The sequence below is a fragment of the Kogia breviceps genome, chromosome X, assembly GCF_026419965.1.
Source record: "Kogia breviceps isolate mKogBre1 chromosome X, mKogBre1 haplotype 1, whole genome shotgun sequence".
Taxonomy (NCBI): Eukaryota; Metazoa; Chordata; class Mammalia; order Artiodactyla; family Physeteridae; genus Kogia; species Kogia breviceps.
The window spans coordinates 99338641-99364762 of NC_081330.1; the positions used below are offsets into that span (position 1 = coordinate 99338641).

Genomic DNA, 26122 nt, shown 5'->3' on the forward strand with positions numbered 1-26122 from the left:
AGTTTACTGTGTGCCATACAATGTAATAAACGCTTGTATTAACTCATTCACTCCTCACAGTCACCCTGTGAGGTAATTTATCATCCCTCGTTTCACAAATGAAGAAAACAAGTCACAGAGACTTAAGAAACTTGCTGAAGTTCACATAGCTAGCAAAGGGCAGAGCTGGAATTGGAACCCATAAACCACTATGCTATACTGCTTCAGTACATCTCTGCCCCTGCCCTGGCCCCCTTTTGTCAAAATGGAAATTGAAGCCTACTACCTATTTATTTGTTTCTTATTATTACTATTATTAACCAACTAAGTAAAACTATTAGAACTACTTTCAGTATTTTTTTTCTTTTTAAGAAGTTTTTCTTTTTAGAATTTATTTATTTATTTTTGGCTGCGTTGGGTCTTCGTTGCTGCTCGCGGGCTTACTCTAGTTGTGGCGAGCAGGGGCTACTCTTCGTTGCAGTGCACGGGCTTCTCATTGCGGTGGCTTCTCTTGTTGCGGAGCATGGGCTCTAGGTGTGCAGGCTTCAGTAGTTGTGGCAGGCGGGCTCAGTAGTTGTGGCTCGCGTGCTCTAGAGTGCAGGCTCAGTGGTTGTGGCACATGGGCTCAGTTGCTCCGCGGCATGTGGGATCTTCCCAGACCAGGGCTTGAACCTGTGTCCCCTGCATTGGCAGGCGGATTCTTAACTGTTGTGCCACCAGGGAAGCCCTACTACCTATTTATGCTGTTGCTATCTTTTTTCCTTTCTTTTTTTTTTTTAAGCTAAGTTATATATACAGAGACCTTTCTATCTAGACATATACTATTGCCAAGATGCCCTCTTTTTCAAATATGTATTGTAAAATTTCGTATGTGTAATCTTAAACTTTTTTGTTTTCTTTCTGTTTAGACATACCCACTCATCTAAACATTTTCTCAGAAGTTCGTGTTTATAATTACCGAAAACTTATCTTGTGTTATGGAACAACCAAGGGAAGTTCAGTAAGTCTATGAATTAATTAAAACTAAAGTTCCTCTCATATATCTTTAAAAAATCAAGAATTCAAAAATTATGAAAACTTTCTTGAAATAATTGAGGGTTCAAGTAAAAATTAGGGATAAAATGGTAAATTTTAAATACTTTGTTGATAGAAAATATACTATAATGCTTAACTCTTTAAAACTGAAAACAAAAACTATACCCTCTTTGGAGCGTGTATTCTTGAAGAGTTTTGGGCAAGGTAATATATTTTGGTATTTATGGGGTTTTTTTTCTTCACTGATTTCAAATCTGCTTAGCAGCGTGATTACTATAATGAAGATTATGTATGAATGGTCTTGAACAATGTGGTATGTCTATGCTTTTAGTCACATGGTTGTTAACATTATCTGATCCTGTATTAATCTTGAAGGTATTCCCCATAATCTGTCGTTTCTTTTTTTTTTCCCCACCCCATATGTAAAGTCCTAGAAATTTAGTATATAAATTCAGCCAGCTAGCTTCTTTCTGGACTCTTCCGCATAAAGTAATATCAGAAATTACTTGAGTGTTTTAAAATCTGTTAACTGAAGGTGGCATCTGTTGGGGCTGGCTTCCTTTCCCTTTAATACGGTACTCACCTAGGGGGTGACTCTTATTCCGTTGAAGAGAAAATGGAAAAATAAGAAACAGTGACAATTTTCAAATAAAGTTTAATCAAAATTTTTCTTTAGCACCTTCTCTTTCTGTTTTATTTAGTAGAAGTGGGCTGTCTAACACACACATACTCAGTGAATGTCCATAGGGACAGCACACCGGGAGTTTACAGGGTCTAATGAGTTGCTTCCAAAAAAGACCTCACGTAGATCTTTGGCATTTTGCCTTACTGTTTAAACTTTATTTTTTCTTCTGCTTGACTCTGTTCCTTTCTCGGTTTCTGAAACATGTAATCTCTTTGATTTAGATTAGTATCCAGTGGAATTCCATACATCAGAAATTTCACATTTCTTTGGGAACTGTTGGTCCAAACTCAGGATGCAGTAACTGTCACAATACCATTCTCCATCAGCTTCAAGAAATGTTCAACAAAACACCAAATGTGGTTCAGTTATTACAGGTAATTAAGTTCATTTTCTATTTAAAGACTCCATCAGTGTTAGTGTCTCGTGTAAAACTCCTCTAAAAATCATGTGGACTTAACTTGTCTTTAATGATGAAAGTTTTTATGGAATGTGCCAGAAGGACATTGTCTCATTTGTGATGATTTTACGTTGAAAATTCTGAGATTTTAGCAGAAACTGGATGCTCTCACTGCATTTGTTCCTTGTAGGTACTGTTTGATACTCAGGCTCCATTGAATGCCATCAACAAACTGCCCACCGTGCCGATGTTGGGCTTGACCCAGAGGACCAACACTGCCTACCAGTGCTTCTCCATCCTGCCTCAGTCGTCCACCCACATCAGACTGGCCTTCAGGAACATGTATTGCATTGATATATACTGCCGGAGTCGAGGCGTTGTGGCAATACGTGATGGGGCCTATAGTCTTTTTGATAATAGCAAGTTAGTTGAAGGTTTTTATCCTGCACCAGGACTCAAGGTAATGGACTTTAGTGTTTACAGCATTAGTAAACATAAATATGATCTCTAAAACAATTCCTTCGAGGGGGAAATAACGGGGGGAAAAGAAACAAATTCCTGTTTACATTTAATGAGTAGCCATGTTAATTCATCATCTTTGCAACTTCATTCTGAAGGAGCTAGAACTTCTGGTAAAGTGCTGTGCCTAGGTATATAAAATGATAAGATGTCCTTCCTTTTATTTCCTTACCATGTAATGAGTGAAGATACTAAAGAGAGTCCTATTTGCTATTTGGAGCTTCAAGTAACTTTAAAAGTAGTCTTTATCAGGGAATATTGAGAAGCTTTGTTCATCAGTTCAGCTGTGATACTTTTTTTTAAAATGTAGGGTCCTGGGCCACAACCCCTGGAGATTTTGATATGACAGCTTAGTTGTATGTTCTTATAGTTTAGGGTCAGATAGTTCCCAATGGCCTGTTTTGAAAATTAGTCCCAGTCTTGCCACTTTTCTACTCTGTCTTCAACTCTTATACAGTATAGCTCATCCTCTTGGTATTTACATCCTTACCTCTAAATAGCATGCTTTCATTGCTCTTTGCTGACTTCTTAGTTGAGGGCATTATCTGACTCTCATAATGGAAGATGAAGATTTAATTCCTTTTTAGTTCTTTCTTATATGCCCCTTCCCCTTTCCAGGCTGCTCCCAGTACAGATTCATCTTTCTTTCCTCCAACTTTGTGATATGATTAGGTAGCAATTTAGGTAATTTTTCAGTGTTCACATTATTATGAGCATTTAATACTATTCTACCAAGCTTACTATGCTTACTTTTCCTTTCTTGCTCAGCATTTATTTTCCTGGGAACTATTAATTAACTTTTTTATTTCTTAGCTCTTTCTGTACTTATCACTAACTCAACCTTAAAGTCTCTCCCATATATGTAACTCTCCCCTCAGTACGTTCACAAATCAGATACCTTACCAGTTTCGTCTTGAAGACACATCTCTTCCCCAGTCCTCTGACCTCCAATCTGGAATGCTAGTGCTCCAGACCTTTTGCCCAGTTTTGATTCAGGAATCTGCAGAAGGGTGGTGAAGCAGGAGATTCCTTCACTTCTCTCCTGTGTTGCATGCCCTGTGGCTTGGACCCCACGTCTTGTTCTTGGTTTACTTCATTGTTTGGGTGGAATACTTTCTATGTAGCTCCCTGGGAGAAGATACACAGGAGGTTAATTTGAGACCTTGTATGTCGGAAAATGTCTTTAGTTTAGCATCATCTAGTTGAGAGAGCGGCTAGGTGTAGAATTCTAGGTTGCAGCCATTTTCTGTAAGAATTTTGAAGGCATTGATCCATTGTGCCCTAGCTTCTGTTGTGACCATTGAGGCATTTCATCCTGTTCCAGTTCTTGAACCTTATGTGACTAAGTGGACTCTTTCAGTCTGGAAACTTACATCCTTTTGTTGTGGGGAATTTCCTTGTGCTCTTCCTCGAGTCTTTGTGTTCACTGTTAGCTCTTTCTGGTACCCCTACGATTCTGAAGTTGGGCATCCCGGACTTATCCTCTAATTTTCTTATCTTTTCTGTTTTTTATCTCTTTGTTTCTGGGAGATTTCCTCCCCCCCCGCCAATCCTTCTATTTTTCATTTCCATCAAGAATTTTTTTTTTGCCATCTTTTAAAAAATTTCCAAGAGCTCTTTTTGATTCTGAAAGTTCATTTTATGACGTCCTGTTCTATATGGCTGCATTATCTTCTCTTACCTCTTCCTACATAATCTCCATTTCACCCACCTTTTTTGTTTTCATCTCTTTCATATTAGTATTTTTCAAATATTAAGTGATTCTTAACTCTGTGCTTTTATTTAAAGGTGACACTTGCTGACTGTAATCTTCACTGCAGGATGATCTGCTTGGGCCATTTCATTGGGTAACTCCCAATGTCAGTAGCTTCAGGTCTTTTTGTTGGGCCAGTGTGAGTACCAAGAGAAGAGTATCAAGACTCTGCATAGCCGTTGTGCATCTGGCTCCCAATATTTGGCAAGTCAAATAAGAGAAGGAAACTAGTATTCTCAGCATTCAGTATGTAAACTTTAATCTCTATTTTTAGTATGGTACCCCTGCTGTCAATTGATCCTAGAGTCCCCCCCACCCCCAATCAGAGACCTTCCGCCTGGGTGGTAGAGGTCAGCCTAACTCAGTGGGAGTGCCAGAGGCTCTGGAGGGTTTCACTGTCTTTAAGACGTTTCACTGTCTTTAAGACGTTTCACCCAGTCCTCTGCTCTTAGTCTGTTTCATTTCCATTTCCAGGGGTATCTGATGCTGCCAGTTCCTGTGTATCTTGGAGATCTGGATGGAAATAGCTTTGCTTCTTGGCTTTCCCCACTGCTTGCTTAAGAAGAAACTTCCTCACATCAGATAGTTCAGTTACCACTCAACCATCTGCTCTGCAGCCTCCTAGAATTTATTGCTATTTCTCTCTTATCCCATTCTTTTTGTCTTTGTGACTTACTGCTTAAAAAAAATTTTTTAGGAGTTTCAGTGGGGTGTTGAGAGAAGATGAAATGTGTGTTGTGAATGATCTATTATCTTTAATTAGAAATCAGACTATGTACCTTTAAAAGCTTTTCAGTAATTCTGATAAGCTTGTAATCTATATTTCTGAAGATTGGGAAGGTGGAGTGTATTAAAGAGAATCTGGAACTTCCCTGGTGGTGCAGTGGTTAAGAATCTGCCTGCCAAGGCAGGGGACACGGGTTTGAGCCCTGGTCCAGGAAGATCCCACATGCCGTGGAGCAACTAAGCCCATGTGCCACAACTACTGAGCCTGCACTCTAAAGCCCGCGAGCCACAACTACTGAGCCCATGTGCCACAACTACTGAAGCCTGTGCACCTAGAGCCCGAGCTCCACAACAAGAGAAGCCACCGCAATGAGAAGCCCGCACACCGCAACGAAGAGTAGTCCCCACTCACTGCAACTAGAGAAAGCCTGCACGCAGCAACGAAGACCCGATGCAGCCAAAAATAAATAAAGAAAGAAATTTTATATTAAAAAGAAAAGAGAATCTGTTCTTGAGATGCAAATTCTGGTAGCCTTGCTTAATTTTTGATGAAATAACCTATAAAACAAGACTGTCCCACTCTTGATGTTTAAGATTAAGTCACATAAAATAAAAAGGGAAAAGGTGGCTTAGTTTCTTTATTCAGTTTTCCTCTTTCATATTTTCTGGCTTAAAAAGTGAGAAATCTCACTAAATAGGAAGTTTTCAAAGTCATTGAAGTTACTTATATGCCTACCATACAACTTTTTATTCTTTTCCACGTTTTTGATTCAGAAATTAATAAGAAAATATTTTGGCCAGGGTGTACTTCTTTCTTCAACTTTTTGCTCTCATAATAACATTTTAACTTAGATGTTATTTTTATTGTTGTGTTTAACTGTTTTCCTCAAATTTCCCCCTTCCTTCAAATTGATCACTCTCTCTTCTAGGTTGGCCTAACAATAGTGGCCATGTGTCAAACATATTTCAGATAATGGACAGAATACGTCTGTTTCTGTTAACACATTCTCAATGATTAGGAATATCTTACTAAAATTAGGTAAAATAATCTAAATTTTACCTGTTTATATCCATAGACATTCCTGAATATGTTTGTTGACAGCAATCAGGATGCTCGAAGAAGGTCTGTAAATGAGGATGATAATCCCCCTTCTCCCATTGGAGGGGATATGATGGATTCTTTAATCTCACAACTCCAGCCACCACCCCAGCAACAGGTGATGTCTAGCTGAAATTCCAAACGGTGTCATACTTATGTTACTTAACAGGTTCCATAGGTGGCTCTGCTTCTTTGTTGAAAGGCAAGGAGGTCCTTGGTGGACCCGAGATGCCCAAGAAATTCATATGAAAAACTAGTGACAAAGGGAGACAGGAGGAGGCTTCTAGTGATGGGAAGTAAAGAGTACCAGAAACAGCATTAACTTTAGATTCCCGCGCTTAAAATAATGTCAGGTGATCACCCATGGGGTCACAAAAGATGATGTCCAAATGGCCAGTAAGCACAGAAAAGGTGAACAGCGTCATCTGGCGTCACAGAATTATACATTAAAGCCACAGTGAGATAATACCCCATTACCCACAGAAATGTCTTTAAGGAAAAAAAAATTGATAGTCCTTGCCAACATTTGGTATTAGGACTATCTGAAACTCTCATTTACTACTGGAAGGTGTATAAAATGGTACAGCTACCTTGCAATGGTGCTTAGCATTATTCCAGAGTGCTAAGGCTGAACATTATGCATGCCTGTGATCGAACAGTTCTACCTTAGGTATATACGCAACAGAAATGCAGCCAAAAAACACAGGAATGTTCATAGCAGCATTATTTATGCAAAAAATTGTAAACAACCCAAATATCCGGCAACAGTAGAATGAGTGAGTAAACTGGGGTATATTCATACAGTGGAATACTTTACAGAAATGAAAAAAGCTATTGCTACATGCACCGAAACGACGAATTTCACTGACATAATGTTGAACAAAAGAAGCCAGGCACTAATGAGTACATTCAGTATTTATATGAGATGCAAAAAATAGGCAAAACCAAGCTTGAGTGTTGGAAGTCAGAGTGTGGGGAGGTGACAGAGACTTGGAAGGTGGGTGAGGGAGGCCTCTGGGGTTCTGGTAATGTCCTTCAGTATCTTGATCTGTGTGGCAATTACATTTATAAAACCTCATCAGACTATACATTTAAGAGTTGTGTGCTTTACTGTATTTGATTCATACCTCAAGTTAAAAAAATAGACTAGGAAGAATTACATTGTCATTACTGGAGATGAAGGTGAAGGTGAGTAGAGGTCAGGCTGAACTACCATATTTCACTGACTCTAAAACTCCACCAAATGCATTGTTTTTATGTACTGCCCAAAACAACACTGTCAGTTCAACTACGACATGCCATGAATTGGAAGACACACACTGATTTCAGAGATGTTAAAATATGGGGAATATTTGTCTTAGAATCAGTCAAATGGTAGATAAATAATATAGATAAATCAGTTATATAGTAGATAAAATGAGCAAAAAACATCTTGGGGGCTATAAGCAGTAGTACTGCAAGGTCAGGAATGAGAATATTGCTATTTTTAAAACATTTTGAAAGGGAGTTTTTTAAAACTTGCATTATTGTTGTGAATTTTGGGCATTTTCATACCTCACCTTTCCTATTTGGTAACCAGTGATGTGTGTAAATGTTAACACTGTAGCTCTTTGCTGGGGAAAGCCACACTCACATAATCTGCATGGTTGGCCATTTTACCAACATGGAATTTTCTTCTTTTCAGCCATTTCCAAAGCAGCCAGGATCATCAGGCGCTTATCCTCTAACTTCACCCCCTACATCTTATCACAGCACAGTTAACCAGTCTCCCTCTATGATGCACACACAGTCTCCAGGTAAGATATTACTTATTCTCTTGTTGTGTTCAACTTTCAGATCCAAAATAGACACACGCACACACACACGCACACACACTGTGAGAAATACTACACACGTAGCCTTAGCTGTCCGAGGGAACTGCTTTGCTGGTCCGTGGCTGGATATTTGCCATTCATTCATTATGGCAGGGCTGTGAAATCTGTGTTCATGATTCAGGAGCACTTTTAAAATGTTTGAGTTAAGTGGAGCTGTTGTCACCCAGAGCCAGACTCATGGCGCAACTCCAAGAATCACAACATGATCTATGTCAGAGGTCGACACACTAAGGCCTGTGGGCCACATCCTATCCACCACCTGGTTTTGTAAATAGTTTCATCGGAACACAGCCACATCCATTTATGTAGTGTCTGTGGCTGCTTTCCCGCTACGACGACCCGTTTCAGAAAAGCCCCCTTACAGAAGGAGTTGGCAGAGCCCAGGTGTATGTGAACAGTGCCCCACCTCAGGGTCGGGCAGGCCACAACCTGCTTGTCTGAACAAGATGGCTCTGTTGGCGACCCCATGAAGTGCGCTGTAAAAACTGCTGGAGAGAGACTTCCCTGGTAGTCCAGTGGCTAAGACTTCGCCTTCTAATGCAGGAAGTGCAGGTTCGATCCCTGGTCCGGGAGCTAAGATCCCACATGCCTCGCGGTCAAAAAACCAACATATAAAACAGAAGCAATATTGTAACAAGTTCAATAAAGGCTTTAAAAATAGTCCACATCAAAAAAAAATCTTTAAAAACAAATTGCTGGAGAATGCCAAATTTTGACTTTTAACAGAACAATTAATTCGTTGGTATGTCTTAAGTGCTTGCTCTGTGTCTAATGCTGCACGGTGCTGGGGATTCAGCAGTGAGCCCGATAGCAGTCCTGCTTCTCAAGCTTACCTTCTAGCAAGGAGCACTGGTATCGGATTTTTAAGGTCGATGAGCCCTTCCCTGCTCATCAGAGATGGTGGGACCCCAGGTGAAGACTTGGAAGTCATTGTCGTGTCATTGAAGGTCCCTAAACCCTGAGCTGGTGGGAGACTTAGACCCTGTGAAGCTCTGACAGTAGACAGTGTGGGAGCCTGAGGAGGAGCAGCTGGGGAACAAGGGGGAGAACGGGAAGCGGGGTCCCAGCACCCGAGGGTAGGGAGTTTCTAGGATGTGGGTTGAGACTGGCTTTGTATAGAAGGAAGGAGAGATGATTATTTTGAAATGATTTTAGTAGCAGACAGGTATATAGTGCTTCCTGTGTGCCAACCCCTGTTCTAAGCACTTTACCCGTTTAGTCCCTAGGCATTAAACGGGTAATGCTTAGGGATTAAACGAATTAAATGAATTCGTTTATTCCCTAGGGAATAAAAGATTAAACGAATACCGAGGCATGGAGAAGTTAAGTCACTAGTCCAGATCACACAGCTAAATATGTAAATATAATACTTAAAGGTTAATCAAGTTGATTAACATTTATTGAATATCAATATGTTAATACTGAATTCATACTGTATTGAATTAGTACTGCATTATGTAATAATAAAACATTAAAAATATGAAATTCTCTTACATAGTAGTAGAGAATTTGAAAGCTGCTGGTATTGAGGATAGTCATGGTAATGTGGCAAGTATTTTAATGTTGCACGGATAGTTTTGATAGCCATAGTCCCCACCCTTCATCATCCTAAATTAAAGCTAGTCCTGTGGCTAAATACCATCTTTAAGCTCATGTCTCCGAGTTTTTTATAGCTCCATCTAGGCCTCTCCCCCAAACTCGAGTCCTGTATTTTCCAGCTAACTATTCAGCATTTCTATGTAGATGTTTAATCAACATCTGAAACTCAGCACGACTGAAACTAAATTCCTAACACCCCCCAACTTTGCCCTGTGCTGCTTCTCCCATAGACACTGCATCTCAGCAAGTGGCAGCTTCTTCCTTCCTTCCTGTTACTTGGGCCAAAGCTGTAGGAGTCATGTTGGACTCCTCTTTCTCTCACACCCACAGTCAGTCAGTTACCAAATATTGTCAGCACTATCTTCAGAATTTATCCAGAATCTAACCACTTTCACCATCTCAGCCTTCACCCTTTCCTGAGTCATTAGCCATCTCTCACCTGGGTAATTGCAGTTGCCTCTAACTGGTTTCACTGCCTCCTGCCCTATAGTCTGGTTTTCAACAGCAGCTAGAATGATCCTTCTGGAACAGAAGTTAGGTCATGACTCCTCTGCTCCCGACTCTGCAGTGGCCTCCCATCTCATTCAGGGTAAACCCTAAGTCCTTAGAGTGGCCTACAAGTCCCTGTGTGATTTGGGACCCTCCTCCCACCTCTCTGACCTAATCGTCTTCCGTTCCCCGCTCCCCGCCTTGCTCACGCTGTTCCAGCCACACTGGCCTCCCCCTGTTATTTATAACTGCTGCTACCATTGGGGCCTTTGCACTAGCTCTTCTGATCCTTCACTTCATGTCTCAGCCCACATGGCCCCTTCTCAGAGAGGTCTCTGGTTGCTCTATATAAAGAACAGCAACTACCTCCATCACTACACGATATGGCCCCCTTACCTTGCCCTGTTTTTCTCCATAGCACTTAGCATAACCTGACATATATTTGTTTGTCTTTCTCATTATACTAGAATGTAAACTCCATGAGGGCAGGAATTTTTGTCTCTTGTTAACTGCTGCATCCCCAGTACCTACAGCAATGCTTGGCATGAAATTGATGTTCATGCCTACTTGTTGAATGAGTGAGTGGATAAAAAGGTACACTGGATTTTTTTTTAAACATCAGTCAATATAAGAGCTAGAATTTGGGCCCCATGGAATTGATGTCTCTCTTTTTCCATACTGAAATTGTTCCAGTTTTTCTTTGTGCTACTCATGGGAGCTTTACTACTTGTTTCTTTAGTCTGTAGAGAGTCTTAACTCGGGGTCCTTGGACAGGACATAATATGTGTCCTGCAAGATCATCTATAATTATTTTCCTTTATTAGGAAATCTGCATGCCGCCAGCTCCCCCAGTGGGGCTTTGAGAGCCCCATCACCAGCATCATTTGTTCCAACTCCTCCCCCTTCCTCGCATGGAATCTCAATAGGACCAGGGGCCAGTTTTGCTAGTCCACATGGTGAGTCCATACCGGAAATTGCTAGAACATAAGAGTTTGATGTGAAAGTAGTTTTTGTTAAATAAGTTTTTGTTAAATAACTTTTCTTTTTGCAAAATTAGCACTTGTGTATTGGGGAAATAGCAAAAGAAAGTACGTTTTTCCTGGGAATTCCCTGGTGGTCCAGTGGTTAGGACTCCGTGCTTCCACTGCAGGGGGCCCAGGTTCGGAACTAAGATCCCATGTGCCGCGTGGCACAGCCAAAAATAAGAATACATTTTTCCTAATCACACAACAAAGAGATCTACCAGTTAATCTGTCTGCTTCGCACTCTCTCTCCCCCTCACTCGGCCTGTCACGCACCCCTGCTTGCCTGCCCGCCCGCCCAAATCTCTGTTGCTCTATCTTGCTCTCTACCCATCTTCTTCTCTCCCCTTAAACACCACCCCCCACACACAAAATTGGGACCCTACCATATGTATTGTTTTGAGACTTGAATTTTTTAACTCAAAAATTCTATTTTGAATTTGCTCAAAAAGAGGAAGAATAGAAGAGGTAGCCAGTGAGGTGTTTCCTTTGGAGTCCACCAACCACCTAGTTCTTCCTCCCAAAGGCATTTAGTGCTACTGATTTCTTGTGCATTCTTGGAGGGATGTCTCATGTGGATTGTTCTTCCCCCTCTCTTTTACACACATAGCAGCATACTGCACTCCGTGTTCGGTGCCTTACATTCATCACTTAACTGTATCATGAATCCCGTGCCAAATCTGAACATAAAGAGCTTCCTCAGGTTTTACAGCTGTGTAGCATCTGTGATTTTCCTCTTTACTATTCATATTTGCAGGAACATTTCTGTCAGTAAAAACTACATCATATTAAATGGCTTCATAGTATCCCCTTGTCTGGGCATACCATGATTTAACCATTCTCTGATTACGATATGTTTAGAACGTTTCTATTTTTTCACAACTGAAAATGGTGTCTTCTCTGCTCACAGGATTATTTTCTTAGGTAAGTTCCTAGAAGTGGAATTGCTGTCTCAAAGGGTTTGAGAAATTCTAAAGCTTTTGAAACATACTGCAAATTGCTTACCTAAAAGGCTGTACCAATTTCCTCTAGTATTGTACAAGAATGTCTGTTTTCCTGCATCATTGCCAACAAGGGGTATTGTGATTTTTTAAAATCTTGGTCATTTTGATAGCTAAAAAATGGCATATTACTGTTCTACGTGTGGTTTTTTGATTACTAGTGAAGTTGAACTTTTTTTTATGTTCATTAGTCTTTCGTGTTTCTTATTTTACACCTGCCAGTTTATATCCTTTGCCTATATTCTTGTGTTTTTTCTTACCGATTTGTAAGATTTCTAAGTAAGGAACATTTATTCTCTGATATATGGTAGAAGTATTTTCTCATTTTGTCATTTGGTTACAAAGAGGTGTAAATATGTTAAAAGTATCTGCAGGATGAAATTTAAATATCAGATTGTTCAGGAGGTCACTGCTTTCAAAATTTGATTCTTGGTGCATTTCTTAATCACTGTACCCTTTACTAAATAAAGAAAATGGAAAATTCCCTCTCTTCAGCCTTCTCTGAGTAGAATGAAAACATAATTTATCAGGGTTAGTTTAAAAATATAAGATTTCTACCCTTAAAGGAGCTTTGAGATTTTTTTGCTTAATATTTTCAAACATAGTGTTTGTTATTTAGTGTAAAGTAGATTGTTACATATTACACATCTTGAAGCTTGTGTAAAGGTAAATTTTATCCTTTCTCAGTATTTTTTTATCTTCCTAATTTTTGTATCATGTTCAAAAGTACAAAAACTACACCAAATAGAGATTCAAATGTGCCATGTGCATCAGGCTTCAGTGAAATATCTTACTGAAAGACAAAATAAAATATCACCACGTGGTGTTTAAGCATTTGAATGTTGTCAGCTATTTAATAGCTTTTCAGCTATTAAAATATAGGTTTTGAAAACCATTTGTTTACTTGTTTACAGGAACCCTGGACCCCAGTTCTCCATACACTATGGTGTCACCAAGTGGACGAGCAGGGAACTGGCCAGGGTCTCCTCAAGTGTCTGGCCCCTCACCAGCAACTCGCATGCCTGGGATGTCACCAGCCAACCCATCACTACATTCTCCAGTTCCAGATGCTTCTCATTCCCCTCGAGCTGGAACAAGTGAGTGTCATCAACACTTTTATGTTAGCTTTTAGAATAACATAAATGACCTGTTTTAATCATTCTATCCTCATCCTCACATTTGAAAGTCATGACTTAATAAGGATACTCAATAACTTAAACTTTTATCCATTTAGTAAATTGGTTGTAACAGTAGTTAAATTTGTAAAAGTCGGGCAAAATGTAAGAAAGGAGAATGTCTCCTCCAGAAGTCTTCTGAGGTGAATCCTGTACCTCTGTTAAGACTACTAACTTAGCTGCACTACTAGACCTTAAAAGATACCTAAAGGTAACTGACAAGGTTATACAAATTAACACAGAGAAGAAGAATTGTACACATATGTTCATTAGCTTTTGCCATGTGACTTTTAGTGGCTTAAAACAACAATGAGGGCTTCCCTGGTGGCGCAGTGGTTGAGAGTCCGCCTGCCGATGCAGGGGACAGGGGTTCGTGCCCCGGTCCGGGAAGATCCCACATGCGGAGTGGCTGGGCCCGTGAGCCATGGCTGCTGAGCCTGCGCGTCCGGAGCCTGTGCTCCGCAACGGGAGAGGCCACGGCAGTGAGAGGCCCGCGTACCGCAAAAAAAAATAAAAAACAAAAATAACCCAAAAACAACAACAACAACAATCATATGTTCGCTCGCTGTTCTGCAGATTGGCAGTTTGCGCTGAGCCCAGCTGGATGATTCTTCCAGGCTCTGCTGGGCTCACTCATGCATCTGTGGTCAGCTCCTGGGTTGGCTGGGGCCTGGCTTCTCTCTGCTTCTTGTGGTCTCATACTTGATCATGGGATTGCTCACCTGGGCCTGGACAGGATTCCAAGAGAGTCAGTAAAAGCCTAGGCCTGCAGCTGGCACTGTGTCATTTCCACTGCATTCTGTAGGCCACAGCAAGTCACAAGGCCAGCCCAGATCCCAAGTAAAGAAGTAGACCCCACTCCTTGAAGGAACTGCTGCAAAGTCACACTGCAAGGGACCTGGCTGCAGGGAGGAGAATAACTGTAAGGAAACTAATATGTGATTGTTAACACCACAAGGAGTAACGGAAACAGTATGGATTGCTATAGAAAAGTAAAGGTGTTTAATAAAAGCAAAACAGGGAACAACGAGATTGTGTGTATTTGTAAAAAAAAAATGACGTTTTCCTTCCCAAAAGGTTCCCAAACGATGCCCACAAACATGCCTCCACCTCGTAAACTACCTCAGCGCTCCTGGGCGGCCTCCATCCCTACCATCCTCACTCACAGTGCCTTGAATATTTTACTGCTGCCCTCTCCAACGCCAGGCCTCGTGCCCGGCCTAGCAGGTAGTTACCTTTGTTCTCCGCTTGAGAGATTCCTTGGATCCGTCATCATGAGACGACACCTTCAAAGAATTATTCAACAAGAAACGGTATGTGGGTACCTGCTGAATTCCTAAGTGGTGATTGTCAAAGCAGGTGCTAAGTTGCTTCCTAGAATAGGATCTGAACTGAAGTGCTATTCCCTCACCTCCTTTAACCAGCCTGTTAGAATTATGTTTTGCTCTCCGCCGTAGCATTAAAAATGGATCCACTATTTTCTTTTCCATTCTTACATTAACAAATTCCTTCACTTATAATTTGCCATACTGTGGCTATCATGGACCTGGAGATAGGTCCCCACGATACCGTAGAACAAGTGCACCCAGGATCTGACTTGGTAGAGAATAGCATATGAGTAACTACTTGCCCTCTGGAATGCTTCTGCAGGCAGGCTGAATCTGAATCTGTGATCATAAAATTATTTATGATCACAAGGATGAAAGCTACGTTTTAAATACATGAGCAATTGAGGATTTCCATGGCGGTCCAGTGGCTAAGACGTGCTTCCAGTGCACAGGGCTTGGGTTCGATCCCTAGTCAGGGAACTAGATCCCACATGCCGCAACTAAGAGTTCGCATGCCGCAACTAAGACCTGGCACAGCCAGAATAAATAAATAAATATTTTTTAAAAACACATAAGCGGGCTTCCCTGGTGGCGCAGTGGTTGAGAGTCCGCCTGCCAATGCAAGGGACACGGGTTTGAACCCTGGTCCGGGAAGATCCCACATGCCGCGGAGCGGCTGGGCCCGTGAGCCGTGGCCATTGAGCCTGCACGTCCGGAGCCTGTGCTCCGCAACGGGAGAGGCCACAACAGTGAGAGGCCCGCGTACCGCAAAAAAAAAAAAAAAAAACCAAAAAAAAAAAACCATGAGCAACTGAATTGATTTAAAACTCTTATAGAAAAAGACTTCTATCCTGTGGTGATACCCTTAGGAGACAGTTCAGAGTTGAGAGCACCAGTTCTACAGTCAGGCTACCCCAGTTTGTAGCCAGGCCATGCCACTGGCTGGTACGAGCTTCGACACATTTCTTCACCTTTTTGATAATAGTAGATAGTAGTATCTACCTAACTCACAGCAGTTGGGGGAATTTGAGATAACTTCATATAAAACCTTTACATAATGTTTTGGTATTCAGTTACATATTATTTATAATTATTATTATTGATATTTATGTTAATGAGGTAGTCAGAATGGTGAATGTTTAAAATAGTCTCTCCACAGATGGCACCAAGCTATTTTGCAACCTTTATATTCAAATTTGAAAGAAAGAAAAGTTTTAACATAAGTTGAAATAAATTAGCATTCAAAAGTAATCATCAGACCTGTGATCTAGCCTCACCTCTGCCACTTAAAAGCCATGTAAGCTTTCAGCCCTTTGAACCTCATTTTGCTCATCTGCATAATCAGCATATTAGGCTACAGCAGAGGTCAGTAAACTATGGGCCTGGAGGCCAAGTCCTGCCCTCCACCTGTTTTTGTAAAGTTTTATTGGAACACAGCCACACGCATTCAATTGCGTATTATCTCTGGGTGGTTGCAGCAGAGGCCATAGAACCCAAAATATTTACCAACCCCTGGACTAGCATATCGTCCCAGTCCAGATCTAACATTTTGTAATTGAATTCTTTATTCTTTTTTCCTACTGGATCTTTTTTTAAAAACTTATTGTGGACAATTTTAAGCATATACAAAAGTAGAGTGAATCGTATAATAAACCTGTCTGTTCTCATCACCCACCTTCAACAGTGAACTCACACTAATATTGTTTCATCTATAACTCCTCCTCCCAGATTGTTTGACAGCAAATTCCTGACATCATTTCATCCATAGTTTCTTTATCATCAGATTTCTAATTGGTGTCCAGATTTCCCAAGTTGTCACAGGTTTTACCATCTGAATCAAAATCCATACATGTTCTTAAGTCCTTTCTAAACAATAGGTTCCCCCTCCATTTCTCATTAGATAATGTATTTGTTGAAGAAGCCATATCATTTGTCCTGTGGAGTTTCTCACAGTCTGGATCTTGCTGATCGCATCCCTTTGGAATCATCTAACATGTTCTTTTGACCTCCATATTTCTGTAATATTGATCAACCCTGTGGATCTGACTACTGAATTCAGGCTCAAGTTGGTTGTGGTTTTGATAGGTGGTGTTATGTTCTTCCATCAAGAGACACATAATGTCTGATTGCCTCTCTTTGCCATATGGTTAGCAATTGCTGGTGCTCAGTGCCTAGATACCTTTTTGTGGAACAGGTATCAACTTAGCTGTTTTCCTTTTGAAACATTTCTCTAGTTAACATTTTCATTTTCCCTTTGACTTACATATTATTTCACATGTTAATTTGATGCATGCTTCTTGTTTTGCAGCTACAGCTGATAAATTCTAATGAACCCGGAGTGATCATGTTTAAGACTGATGCGCTGAAATGCAGAGTAGCCCTTAGTCCCAAAACCAACCAAACACTTCAGCTAAAAGTGACACCCGAAAATGCAGGACAGTGGAAACCTGATGAACTTCAAGTTTTAGAGAAATTCTTTGAAACAAGAGTATGTGTTTCTTAATGCATAATTTTAATACAGTCAGTGAAACAGGAGTCAAGGTAGAATGAAGAGTAACTTAACTTGCTTTATTTATCCTTGTAGGTTGCAGGACCACCATTTAAAGCCAATACATTAATAGCTTTCACCAAGCTGTTAGGAGCTCCTACACACATCCTCAGGGACTGTGTGCATATTATGAAGCTAGAGTTGGTAAGTTACAGTGACACACAGACTTTTCTAGCCAGGTCGGTCTGAGGAGGTTGGAGTTGGTGGGAACAGTATATGTTGCTTTTCACCCATTTATGTTATGTACTTCATTTTTCTCTTGCATTCTTAATTTTTAACTTAAATTTTATTTGTCTTTGAGTAGGTAATACAATCCTCTTATATCTTTTGAATTTAGAACGAGGTGATACAGTGGGAAATTTTGCATCCATCCCCATCCAGCTATCTAGTCCTCCTCCCCACAGGCAATCCAAGTTATCAGTGGCTTCTCTCTTATAAAAAGATACATTTAATATACTCTTCCTACTCCCAGATCATGAAATAATCCTCCCATGGTTTCTCCTAATACTGTTACGGATTCATTTTGTAAACTACTTATATATTTGATCCATTTAAAATACATCTTGGGGTCAAACGGTGAGGTATTATGGGTCCAATTTTTTCAGATGCCTCCAACTGCCCTAATACCATTTATTGAAAAATCTATCCTCTCTGGGGAGATTTTTAAATGCCTCTTCTTTCCTATGAAAGTATACAATTATATAGCTGGAATCCAGATGGCAGCTAATTTTATTTTTCCAATCTTGCAGTAGTCCTTTCATTTTAATGTTTCTAGCATTGCTTTGGGTAATTCCAAATACCTCACTCCTTTTTTCAGTTGGTGTTTTATTATTAATATTGGGACGGCAGTGTTCCTTTGCTAGTAGTCTCAGCGTTTGGCTTCTGCTCTCATAGGCTATAGGAAACATTATTTATGTTAAAAAAAATCCATTTGAATTTTTAAAGGAGTAAATATTTATGTCACTAAAAAAGCTCCATAGATATAATTTAACATTATTAATGCAGTTTGACTAGTTTGTTTTAGGGAAGGAGTTGGAAATGAGACTGGGAAGTCTCGATTGGCACCAGTTAAGCACCTTGAATGCCAGTGTTGGTCCTTGGGGGGTGGGGTGGGGGACAGCATGGATCACTGCATGTCACTGAGCATTTGTGAGCTAGATTAGAACCATGCTCTAGGACATTTGTCTGGCAGTGGTGTAAGGATGGATTGGGAGAGGCAGCCAATGGAAGGGACCATTAGGGGGGCCACGGGAGAAGTAATGGAGCCCTGAGCTCAGTGGCATCAGTGAAAATAGAGGGGAGGGAACAGATGTCAGAGACACCAAGGAAGGAGAACCCGCAGTCCTTGGGAATTAATGAAGTGGGAGGGAAGGAAGGCAAACATATATAAATCCAGAGCTGACTCTTCGGTTAGGAACTTCACATGTGTATTTCCTTTGAGAAAAGGCAGGTTATCAACTTTATGATCTACTGATAATTGAGTATAAAATTCCATCTAACCTTTTCAGGCTCCTACACTAGAATATAATTTTAAATGTTCATATGACTTTATCATAATTTTTTTTTTTCAAAACAGTTTCCTGACCAGGCAACACAGCTAAAATGGAACGTTCAGTTTTGCCTGACGATCCCTCCCAGTGCACCACCGATTGCACCTCCTGGGACACCTGCTGTGGTGCTGAAATCCAAAATGCTATTTTTTGTAAGTACCACCTGGCATGCATGTGTGTGTGTGTGTGTGTGTGTGTGTGTGTGTATGGGTGCAGATGTGCAGAGCTTCTGAGGGAGAAGCCATTTGAGGATAACAGAGCCTCTTTTGGATAACTGCAGAAATTACCTGTTGCTGCCAAATATAGGCCCAGATCCCTTAATTGTCAGTTTAGACCTCACATAATCTTGGTTCCTTAGTAAGGAATATATTGAACTAGGTAATTGTGTGACACAGTTGCATCTTAATCATAATATTTAGTTGTTTGTCACTTTTCTTGTTCTATTTGATTTTCTTTTCCTTGTATCTTAATCTGACAGTAGAGTAAATGATAGTACTTCTGATACATTTAGATAAATATTTTGTTTTCTTACTGTGTTTTTATTCTCTTTTGTTTGTGTTGTGTCTACAGCTTCAGCTAACTCAGAAAACGTCGGTCCCTCCCCAAGAACCTGTTAGTATTATAGTTCCAATCATTTATGACATGGCTTCAGGTACCACCCAGCAGGCAGACATTCCCAGACAGCAGAACTCTTCTGTTGCTGCTCCCATGATGGTCAGCAACATTCTGAAGAGGTTTGCAGAGATGAACCCACCACGACAAGGTACATGACAAGTAGATGATATTTTATTGCATATATGTTATAAACGTTCTTTTGAGAGATCCCCCTTCTCCCCTCTGCTCCCTCCTTACCCACCTTGCCCCCCAGTCCTAGTAGTAGAGCTCTGGTTGCCGTGGCCCTCTTAATGTCTGCCTGTCGCTTTCTTCCTTTCTCACTGGTTCTTCAGTTTTGTCCATGTCTCTGCTGCCTGGACTTTATTTTTGTTAGTGATTTACTATTGGGACTGACCCAGTTGCTAATGCCAGAAGCTTGTATTTATAGCACACGTTGCCACAAAGCCCTAGGTTAGGATGATAGAATTTTCCATGGCTGTGAATTCCTGCCCCACCATCGATACCTGCCACTCTGTACATCACCAAGTTGAAATGCATGTTGGTTTCTCCTATTTCATGGTTCAGTCATGACTAGAATAATATCACTCAAACTTCTGTATCTTCTAAATGTTTTGTGAAGAATAAAAGCTGATACAAATGGCATCACTGCTTTTTGGGCTTCTTATATAAGTGTCAGGCGGGTGCAAGTGAACCTTTTCACCAAGTGCACAATGAAGCTCTCAAACTGAACATTTTCGAAGAGACCAGAATGATTCTGGTAGATAAACAAGGTCCCTTCAATACCGGAGTAGCCTATGCTTAACACGGAACTTCTGGCAGTGCTAAATTTTTTATTATAAAACATAAAGCTCAGCAAAGAGAACTTCTCTTCCATTCTGCTTATGTCTAACATTAAGGAAATTAAATTAAATTTTGCTTATTTCTAATATTAAGGAAGTCCTCTGTATCTTTCTGTTTAGAATAGTATGATAACAGAATTAGTTTTTTAAATGAGGGAAAGTTGTTCTCTGAAACATTTTTTAGGTACCACAGCGTCAAAATTTTACTAGACACAGGAATCATGGGAGAAATTATATTTTCAGCTGTTTTTTGCCCCATATTGTATACATAGACAAGTTCTCACCTACGTATAGTTTATAAGGAACGCACTGGGCAGTAGAGAAGGGTGTGCTTCTTTTGTTGTAATGCTTCTTCCACTTCTTACAATTTTCTGCTTTCATCCTTTGACTTCTCTTCTTTCAGCTCAAAATAGGTCCTTCAGAATCAAAGTTTAAAGCTATCAGCATTTTCCAAGTAGCAGTTCAGTATAACTTTGATAATAAACACCATTCCTTCGCAAGCAGATGACTATCATTATTATGTCTCATGGAATTTAAAATTTAAAGGAAAGAATGTTTGATCCTGTTGGGATCAAGCAAGTTTTTCTCCCTGTCAATAACGAAAATGTGTTTTTTAAAAAAGAAAAAGTTGTAACTTCTTTTATTTAAGAAATTGTTGCGATATTTTGGAAGTATTTTTTTTCTTTTATTTGACCTTAGACTGGTTAAACCTTTGGATTTTTCTTTCTGTACCTAATTTTCCAGTAGTTGGAGAGAAGGTTGCAGTGACTTGCGCAGGATCACTGCACATCCTGCCCTTTGCTGGAAGGCCATTATTCAGTTGAGGTCTTCACTTCCCTCGCTCTCAGCCACTGTAGCATTAGGCCATGCTCTAGGGAAAGGACCCGGTTTGGGGTTTCTAATATTTACAACTGGTTTTGGCTTATTGTATTTAAGTATTTGAGATATGTGTGTGTGTGTGTGTGCGCGCGTGCACACACACACACACACACACACACACACACACACACACACTAAGTAAGAGGCAGGGTATTTCATTCTTTGAGCAAAGGGGAAATTGAGAGGATGAATCATTAACCTCCCCCAACCACCTCCCCATACACACGCACACAAACAAATCTTGTTTTGGGATTGTTGGTGTGCCGTACTTTAGCCTCCCTCCCCTCCTCCCAAACTCATCACTTCCTCCCCGGTGAAGGAGGAATCATTTTATTTTTGTATTAATTGATTTTAACGTTGAACTCCAGAAGCTGATCAATTCCTGGAAATTTGAGGGAAACTCCAATAGATGTCGTAGACCTGCACTGTCCAGTATAACTGCCACTCTTCACATGTGGCTATTTAAAGTCAAATAAAATGTAAAATTCAGTTCCTCCGTCACACTGGCTATATTACAAGTATCCAGTAGCCACAGCACACATATAGAATATTTCTGTCATCACAGAAGGTTCTATTAGTGCTGTCATAGACATTTTTATCTGGCCTTTAATGCAACATCAGAAGGACACCATTGATGTTGTTAACTAATATATAAATATAAAATTAGATCTTTTATTAGATTCAAGAAAAGGTCATCAGGAGCCTTGAAGTCCGACTTCAAAGGCTTATCCAATGCTCCAGTGTTTCTGTAGAGAAACTCTAGGCATATTGTCTTAAATTCAGATCTAACTGGGAGTTGCCCAAAATGTCTTCATGATGAAAAAACAAAACCCAAACCAAGTATCATCTGATACTTAACACCAAAGCTTAATCCCCTGTAATCCGTGCAGTTAAAATCTAGTCATTTGTTTTGGTCTTTAAAGTTCTTGCTAATTTTAGATTTAATTACCCCTACCCTCACCGGTGTGTTAACATCATCTTTCCTGTATTGCGAATAGCTAATGACCATTTTTCTCTGTTGCAGGTGAATGCACAATATTTGCAGCTGTTCGTGATTTAATGGCTAATCTTACACTGCCCCCTGGTGGGCGTCCATAGACACTATTGTTTTTAAACCAGGAAGGCTGACAAAAGAGACAAAACAACAAAAAAAAAATCTGAATTCAGCCTTCAATTTAAAAAAGCAAAAGGACTTTTTTGACTTTAAGAGCTGAATATTCTAAAGTGGCAAAAATTTTCAGGGTGCACTTCTTTGATCATAAAGACCACCAATCTTTTGTATAATGAACTTGTATAGTGTGTTGAAATGGGACACATTTCGAACTAGGTAATACATCAGTGTCCGTTTGCCAGTAATAGATTTAATATTCTGTTTTATACTATAAAGTTATGGAAATGCCAAACTTGTTTATTTAATTGTTTTCTTATGTTTGGGGTGTAATAGTCCTTTTTTGGGTTTTGTTTTATTTTTTAAGGCAGGTCTGTCATTTTTGAATACTGTAAAACTGTGATAAACTTTATATTGAAGCTGTATTTTAATATGACCGCTTTGAATCCTTACATGAAAATGTTCTGGGAGTTGTTATAAACACATCCCAAAGAAGCAATATTTAATAAAACTAGGTTAAAAAAAGTGACCCTCACTTGTGTGTATATCAGCTCTGTAGACTTCTCAGGGCCTCCCTTCATCTTTAACCTGGTGGGGCCAGTAATTAATTTCTAATAATACATGTCTGAAATTTGACCAAAACATCTGCTTCTTTGTTTCAAGGTTAATTTATTTTCTTTAAACATTCCTAATTTGACTGGTGGTTAACATTTAGGACCTTGGTTGTCTTTCAGTGTAGGATTTGGGTAAAAAAGAAAGAACCCAATCTTTGAGAACAGACAGTGAGTAGTTCATATTGATCAAGGATCCCAAATACTGCAGTCATTCTCTGTTGAGGATGTGGGAACTTTTCTATTAGGCAAATTTAGTTTACAGGATACTTCTGCATACAGCATTAATTAGGAAACCAAGAACTTGAATGCTCTACCCTTGCATGAAATTTCTGTGATGTTTCTTTATCTTGATTAACTTCTCCCCCTTGCCTTCCCCACCAGAATTGGGGTGGTTCTAAACAATCCCAATTTACTTTATTGTCAACAAAATGATAAAATGTTTTACCTGGAAGAAACCTGGTGCAGTGCACTCACTAGGAAGAATCCAAGACCCAGGGTCTGTCCAGGGTCAAATGGAGTTTCTGTTACACATCTCAGCAGAGTTTCTGTTTGGAGCACTGTGCTGTCTCTCCCAGTCAGCTGGGAACTTTTTTAAGCTTCAGAGAACATGATCCAAAGCAAAGGTCTTCTGGAGACTTGATGTTATTTGGGAAAGTTTTTTAAATGGTAATACCATGCTGAGTTATCTGATCACTGTAATACTGGTTCTCCATGAAATTTTAGATGCTTTATCTAATTCTACTTTAAGATGATTTAATTGAGCTTCTGTGACTATCAGCTACCAAATTCTAGTTTCAAGCATCTCATTGCAGTTAATATCTGTTCTCAACTTTGCTTGATTCTCCATTTCTGGTCAGAATTGAGGCCTTCTTTGCCTTTCTTCTATGTCTTATTTCTGCCTTCATCTCCTGCTTCTCACCCAACTCTGCCACTATGCAGAAGCAGGTGACTAAACTTTTAGCCTTCCCTTAACTTACCTTTTATCCTTCTGTTTTTGGTTCACCTTACAATGGTAATCACATCAGTTTGGCAGTCTGAGATGTCTTTATCAAGGGTCAGCCCTTTCCTATTTGGAATCCTTTCTTTCATGTAGAAATCTACATGTATGTACAACAAATGTATTTTTATCTGCAGGATAATATTGTCTCAAATAATTTTATTAATAGAGTTAAATTTTCAGGCATTTCCCCTTTTAAGTGTGGTTTGGAAATATTAATTGCATTTTTAAACATGATGCATTCAGTAGATACTTTGTTCCTTATTATAAGTCATCTCTGAATGCATTGTGCAAATCAAAAGATAGGATTCAGTGAACAGAATTTGCTTGTGATGCTTATGAAGAGAACACCCATGGATGTGAATTTTGATATCACGCTTGATACTTGGAATTGGTGCATACTTTATTACAGCTTGAAAACACTTAGCATTTGAATCTTAGGTTTCATCACAAACTATGTCTTTTGCCTCTTTTGTTAACCGAGTTCAATCAAAGGGACTGGATGCCCATAGGGATTTTGCCTAATAGGTGATTTGGGTCTTTAGTGTGTTTCAATGTGACTTTAGAAATTTCAGTAATAAATAAAATTTATACAAGTTTCAGAGAACTACCAACTCTCTAATTTTCATGAAGATGTTTTGGCTAGTAGTCTGGTTTAATATTAGCTTAACCTTGAAGAAATTGGTCCTGATTTGCCACATTGTTTTTTCCATCTGCTGAAATGAGGACTCCGCGCTTCCAATGCAGGGAGCCGCGGGTTCAATCCCTGGTCGGGGAACTAAGATCCCACGCGCCGCGGCGCGGCCAAAAGATTAAAAAAACAGAATGTATTAGAAGTATTTTCAGAATTAGAGAGGAAGAAAGCGGAAACTTTAACAGAACATATCAAGTTATTAATAACAGGAGCGCCGAACTTTGAAAACTAACGCTGAGTGAGCTACGTGCAAGCATAAACTAAAATATACATGATTTTGAATTTAAACACCACTAATAACTTTACTATGTTGTAGTTAACACAGTAACCTGTTCAGCGACGGGATACTAAATAGTCTGTTAGTCATTTTTTGGATCATGGTTAATTTGATAACTTCAAGAAATATAATTTTGCTACTCTAAATCTGGGTCCAATTTCAACATAAAAAAAGATATTCCTTTCTTTCATGGTTTCTTCCCCAGAAGAAATACCTATTACATTTTACTTTAATCCAGTTTACTATCATCCAAGTGTTCCTGATGTAAAATCAATACACAGAAAATTATAAGAGAATTTATACTCAAGGAACTTAAGGGACAGAAAGGAAAGATGTTAATGTATATTTCATTGTTCCTTGTGGAATTTCCTTTTTCATGTGGTTTAATGGGAATGGACAGTTTGTCTAAGGGAATGATTTGAAATTTACTTGGGATGGATTTAGTATCGAGGTTTTTAAGAAAAAATTAGCAGAGGCCAGCCAGCATTGTGCTGCAGAATTCCAGGAGACTATGATCTGCTCACGGTCTTCTATAAATTGCCTCCATTCCCAGGTGGCCAGTGATTTGTTAAAATACTTTGCCCAGGAATGATTGATTGATGAAAGGGCATGTTTAGGTCAATATAAAATAATAGCTAATATTTACTGAGAGCTTACTATTGCCGGGCACTAAGTATTTCAGACTGTATTTAATTGTCACAACAACGCAGCAGGGTAGGCCTCCTTTTACTATGAGTAAACTGAGGCCTAGAGAAATGAAGTAATTTGCTGAAATCAAATTAAGATTGCTTACGATCGGGCTTCCCTGGTGGCGCAGTGGTTGAGAGTCCATCTAAGGATGCAGGGGACGCGGGTTCGTGCCCCGGTCCGGGAGGATCCCGCGTGCCGCGGAGCAGCTGGGCCCGTGAGCCATGGCCGCTGAGCCTGCGCGTCCGGAGCCTGTGCAAAGATTGCTTAAGATCAAACAGCTAAGAAGCAGCATTTTGAGTCCAAAGCTGACACTCCTGAACACTGCTACTTTGCTGTGAAACGAAGTCAGGGGAAGGCTTCAATGTTTAGACTCATCCCTCAGAGCCTTTTGACTACACACAATTTATTTTTTTTGTGTGTGTGTGTATGGTACACGGGCCTCATTGTTGTGGCCTCTCCCGTTGCGGAGCACAGGCTCCGGACGCACAGGTTCAGTGGCCATGGCTCACGGGCCCAGCCTCTCCGCGGCACGCGGGATCCTCCCGGACCGGGGCACGAACCCGTGTTCCCTGCATCGGCAGGCGGATTCTCAACCACTGCGCCACCAGGGAAGCCCGACTACACACAATT

The 26122-nt window shown here is 40.1% G+C and overlaps 1 protein-coding gene across 3 annotated transcripts in view; it reads left to right on the plus strand.

Moving 5' to 3' along the window:
* Window positions 1-24438, plus strand: part of MED14 (mediator complex subunit 14) — a 73732-nt gene extending 49294 nt beyond the window's left edge. The window contains exons 19-31 of one of the 3 annotated variants that reach the window (XM_059050709.2): window positions 888-979; window positions 1921-2073; window positions 2287-2556; window positions 6171-6311; window positions 7878-7989; window positions 10980-11111; window positions 13093-13275; window positions 14431-14666; window positions 16990-17169; window positions 17266-17373; window positions 18806-18931; window positions 19350-19542; window positions 22137-24438. In XM_059050709.2, the coding sequence (XP_058906692.1) occupies window positions 888-979; window positions 1921-2073; window positions 2287-2556; window positions 6171-6311; window positions 7878-7989; window positions 10980-11111; window positions 13093-13275; window positions 14431-14666; window positions 16990-17169; window positions 17266-17373; window positions 18806-18931; window positions 19350-19542; window positions 22137-22210 (2000 nt within the window). In that variant the 3' untranslated portion in view covers window positions 22211-24438. Of the gene's footprint in view, window positions 1-887; window positions 980-1920; window positions 2074-2286; window positions 2557-6170; window positions 6312-7877; window positions 7990-10979; window positions 11112-13092; window positions 13276-14158; window positions 14376-14430; window positions 14667-16989; window positions 17170-17265; window positions 17374-18805; window positions 18932-19349; window positions 19543-22136 lie in introns of those variants that run through there. The other 2 variants (XM_059050710.2, XM_059050711.2) reach the window with 2 other exon arrangements.
* Window positions 24439-26122: the final 1684 nt, after the last annotated feature.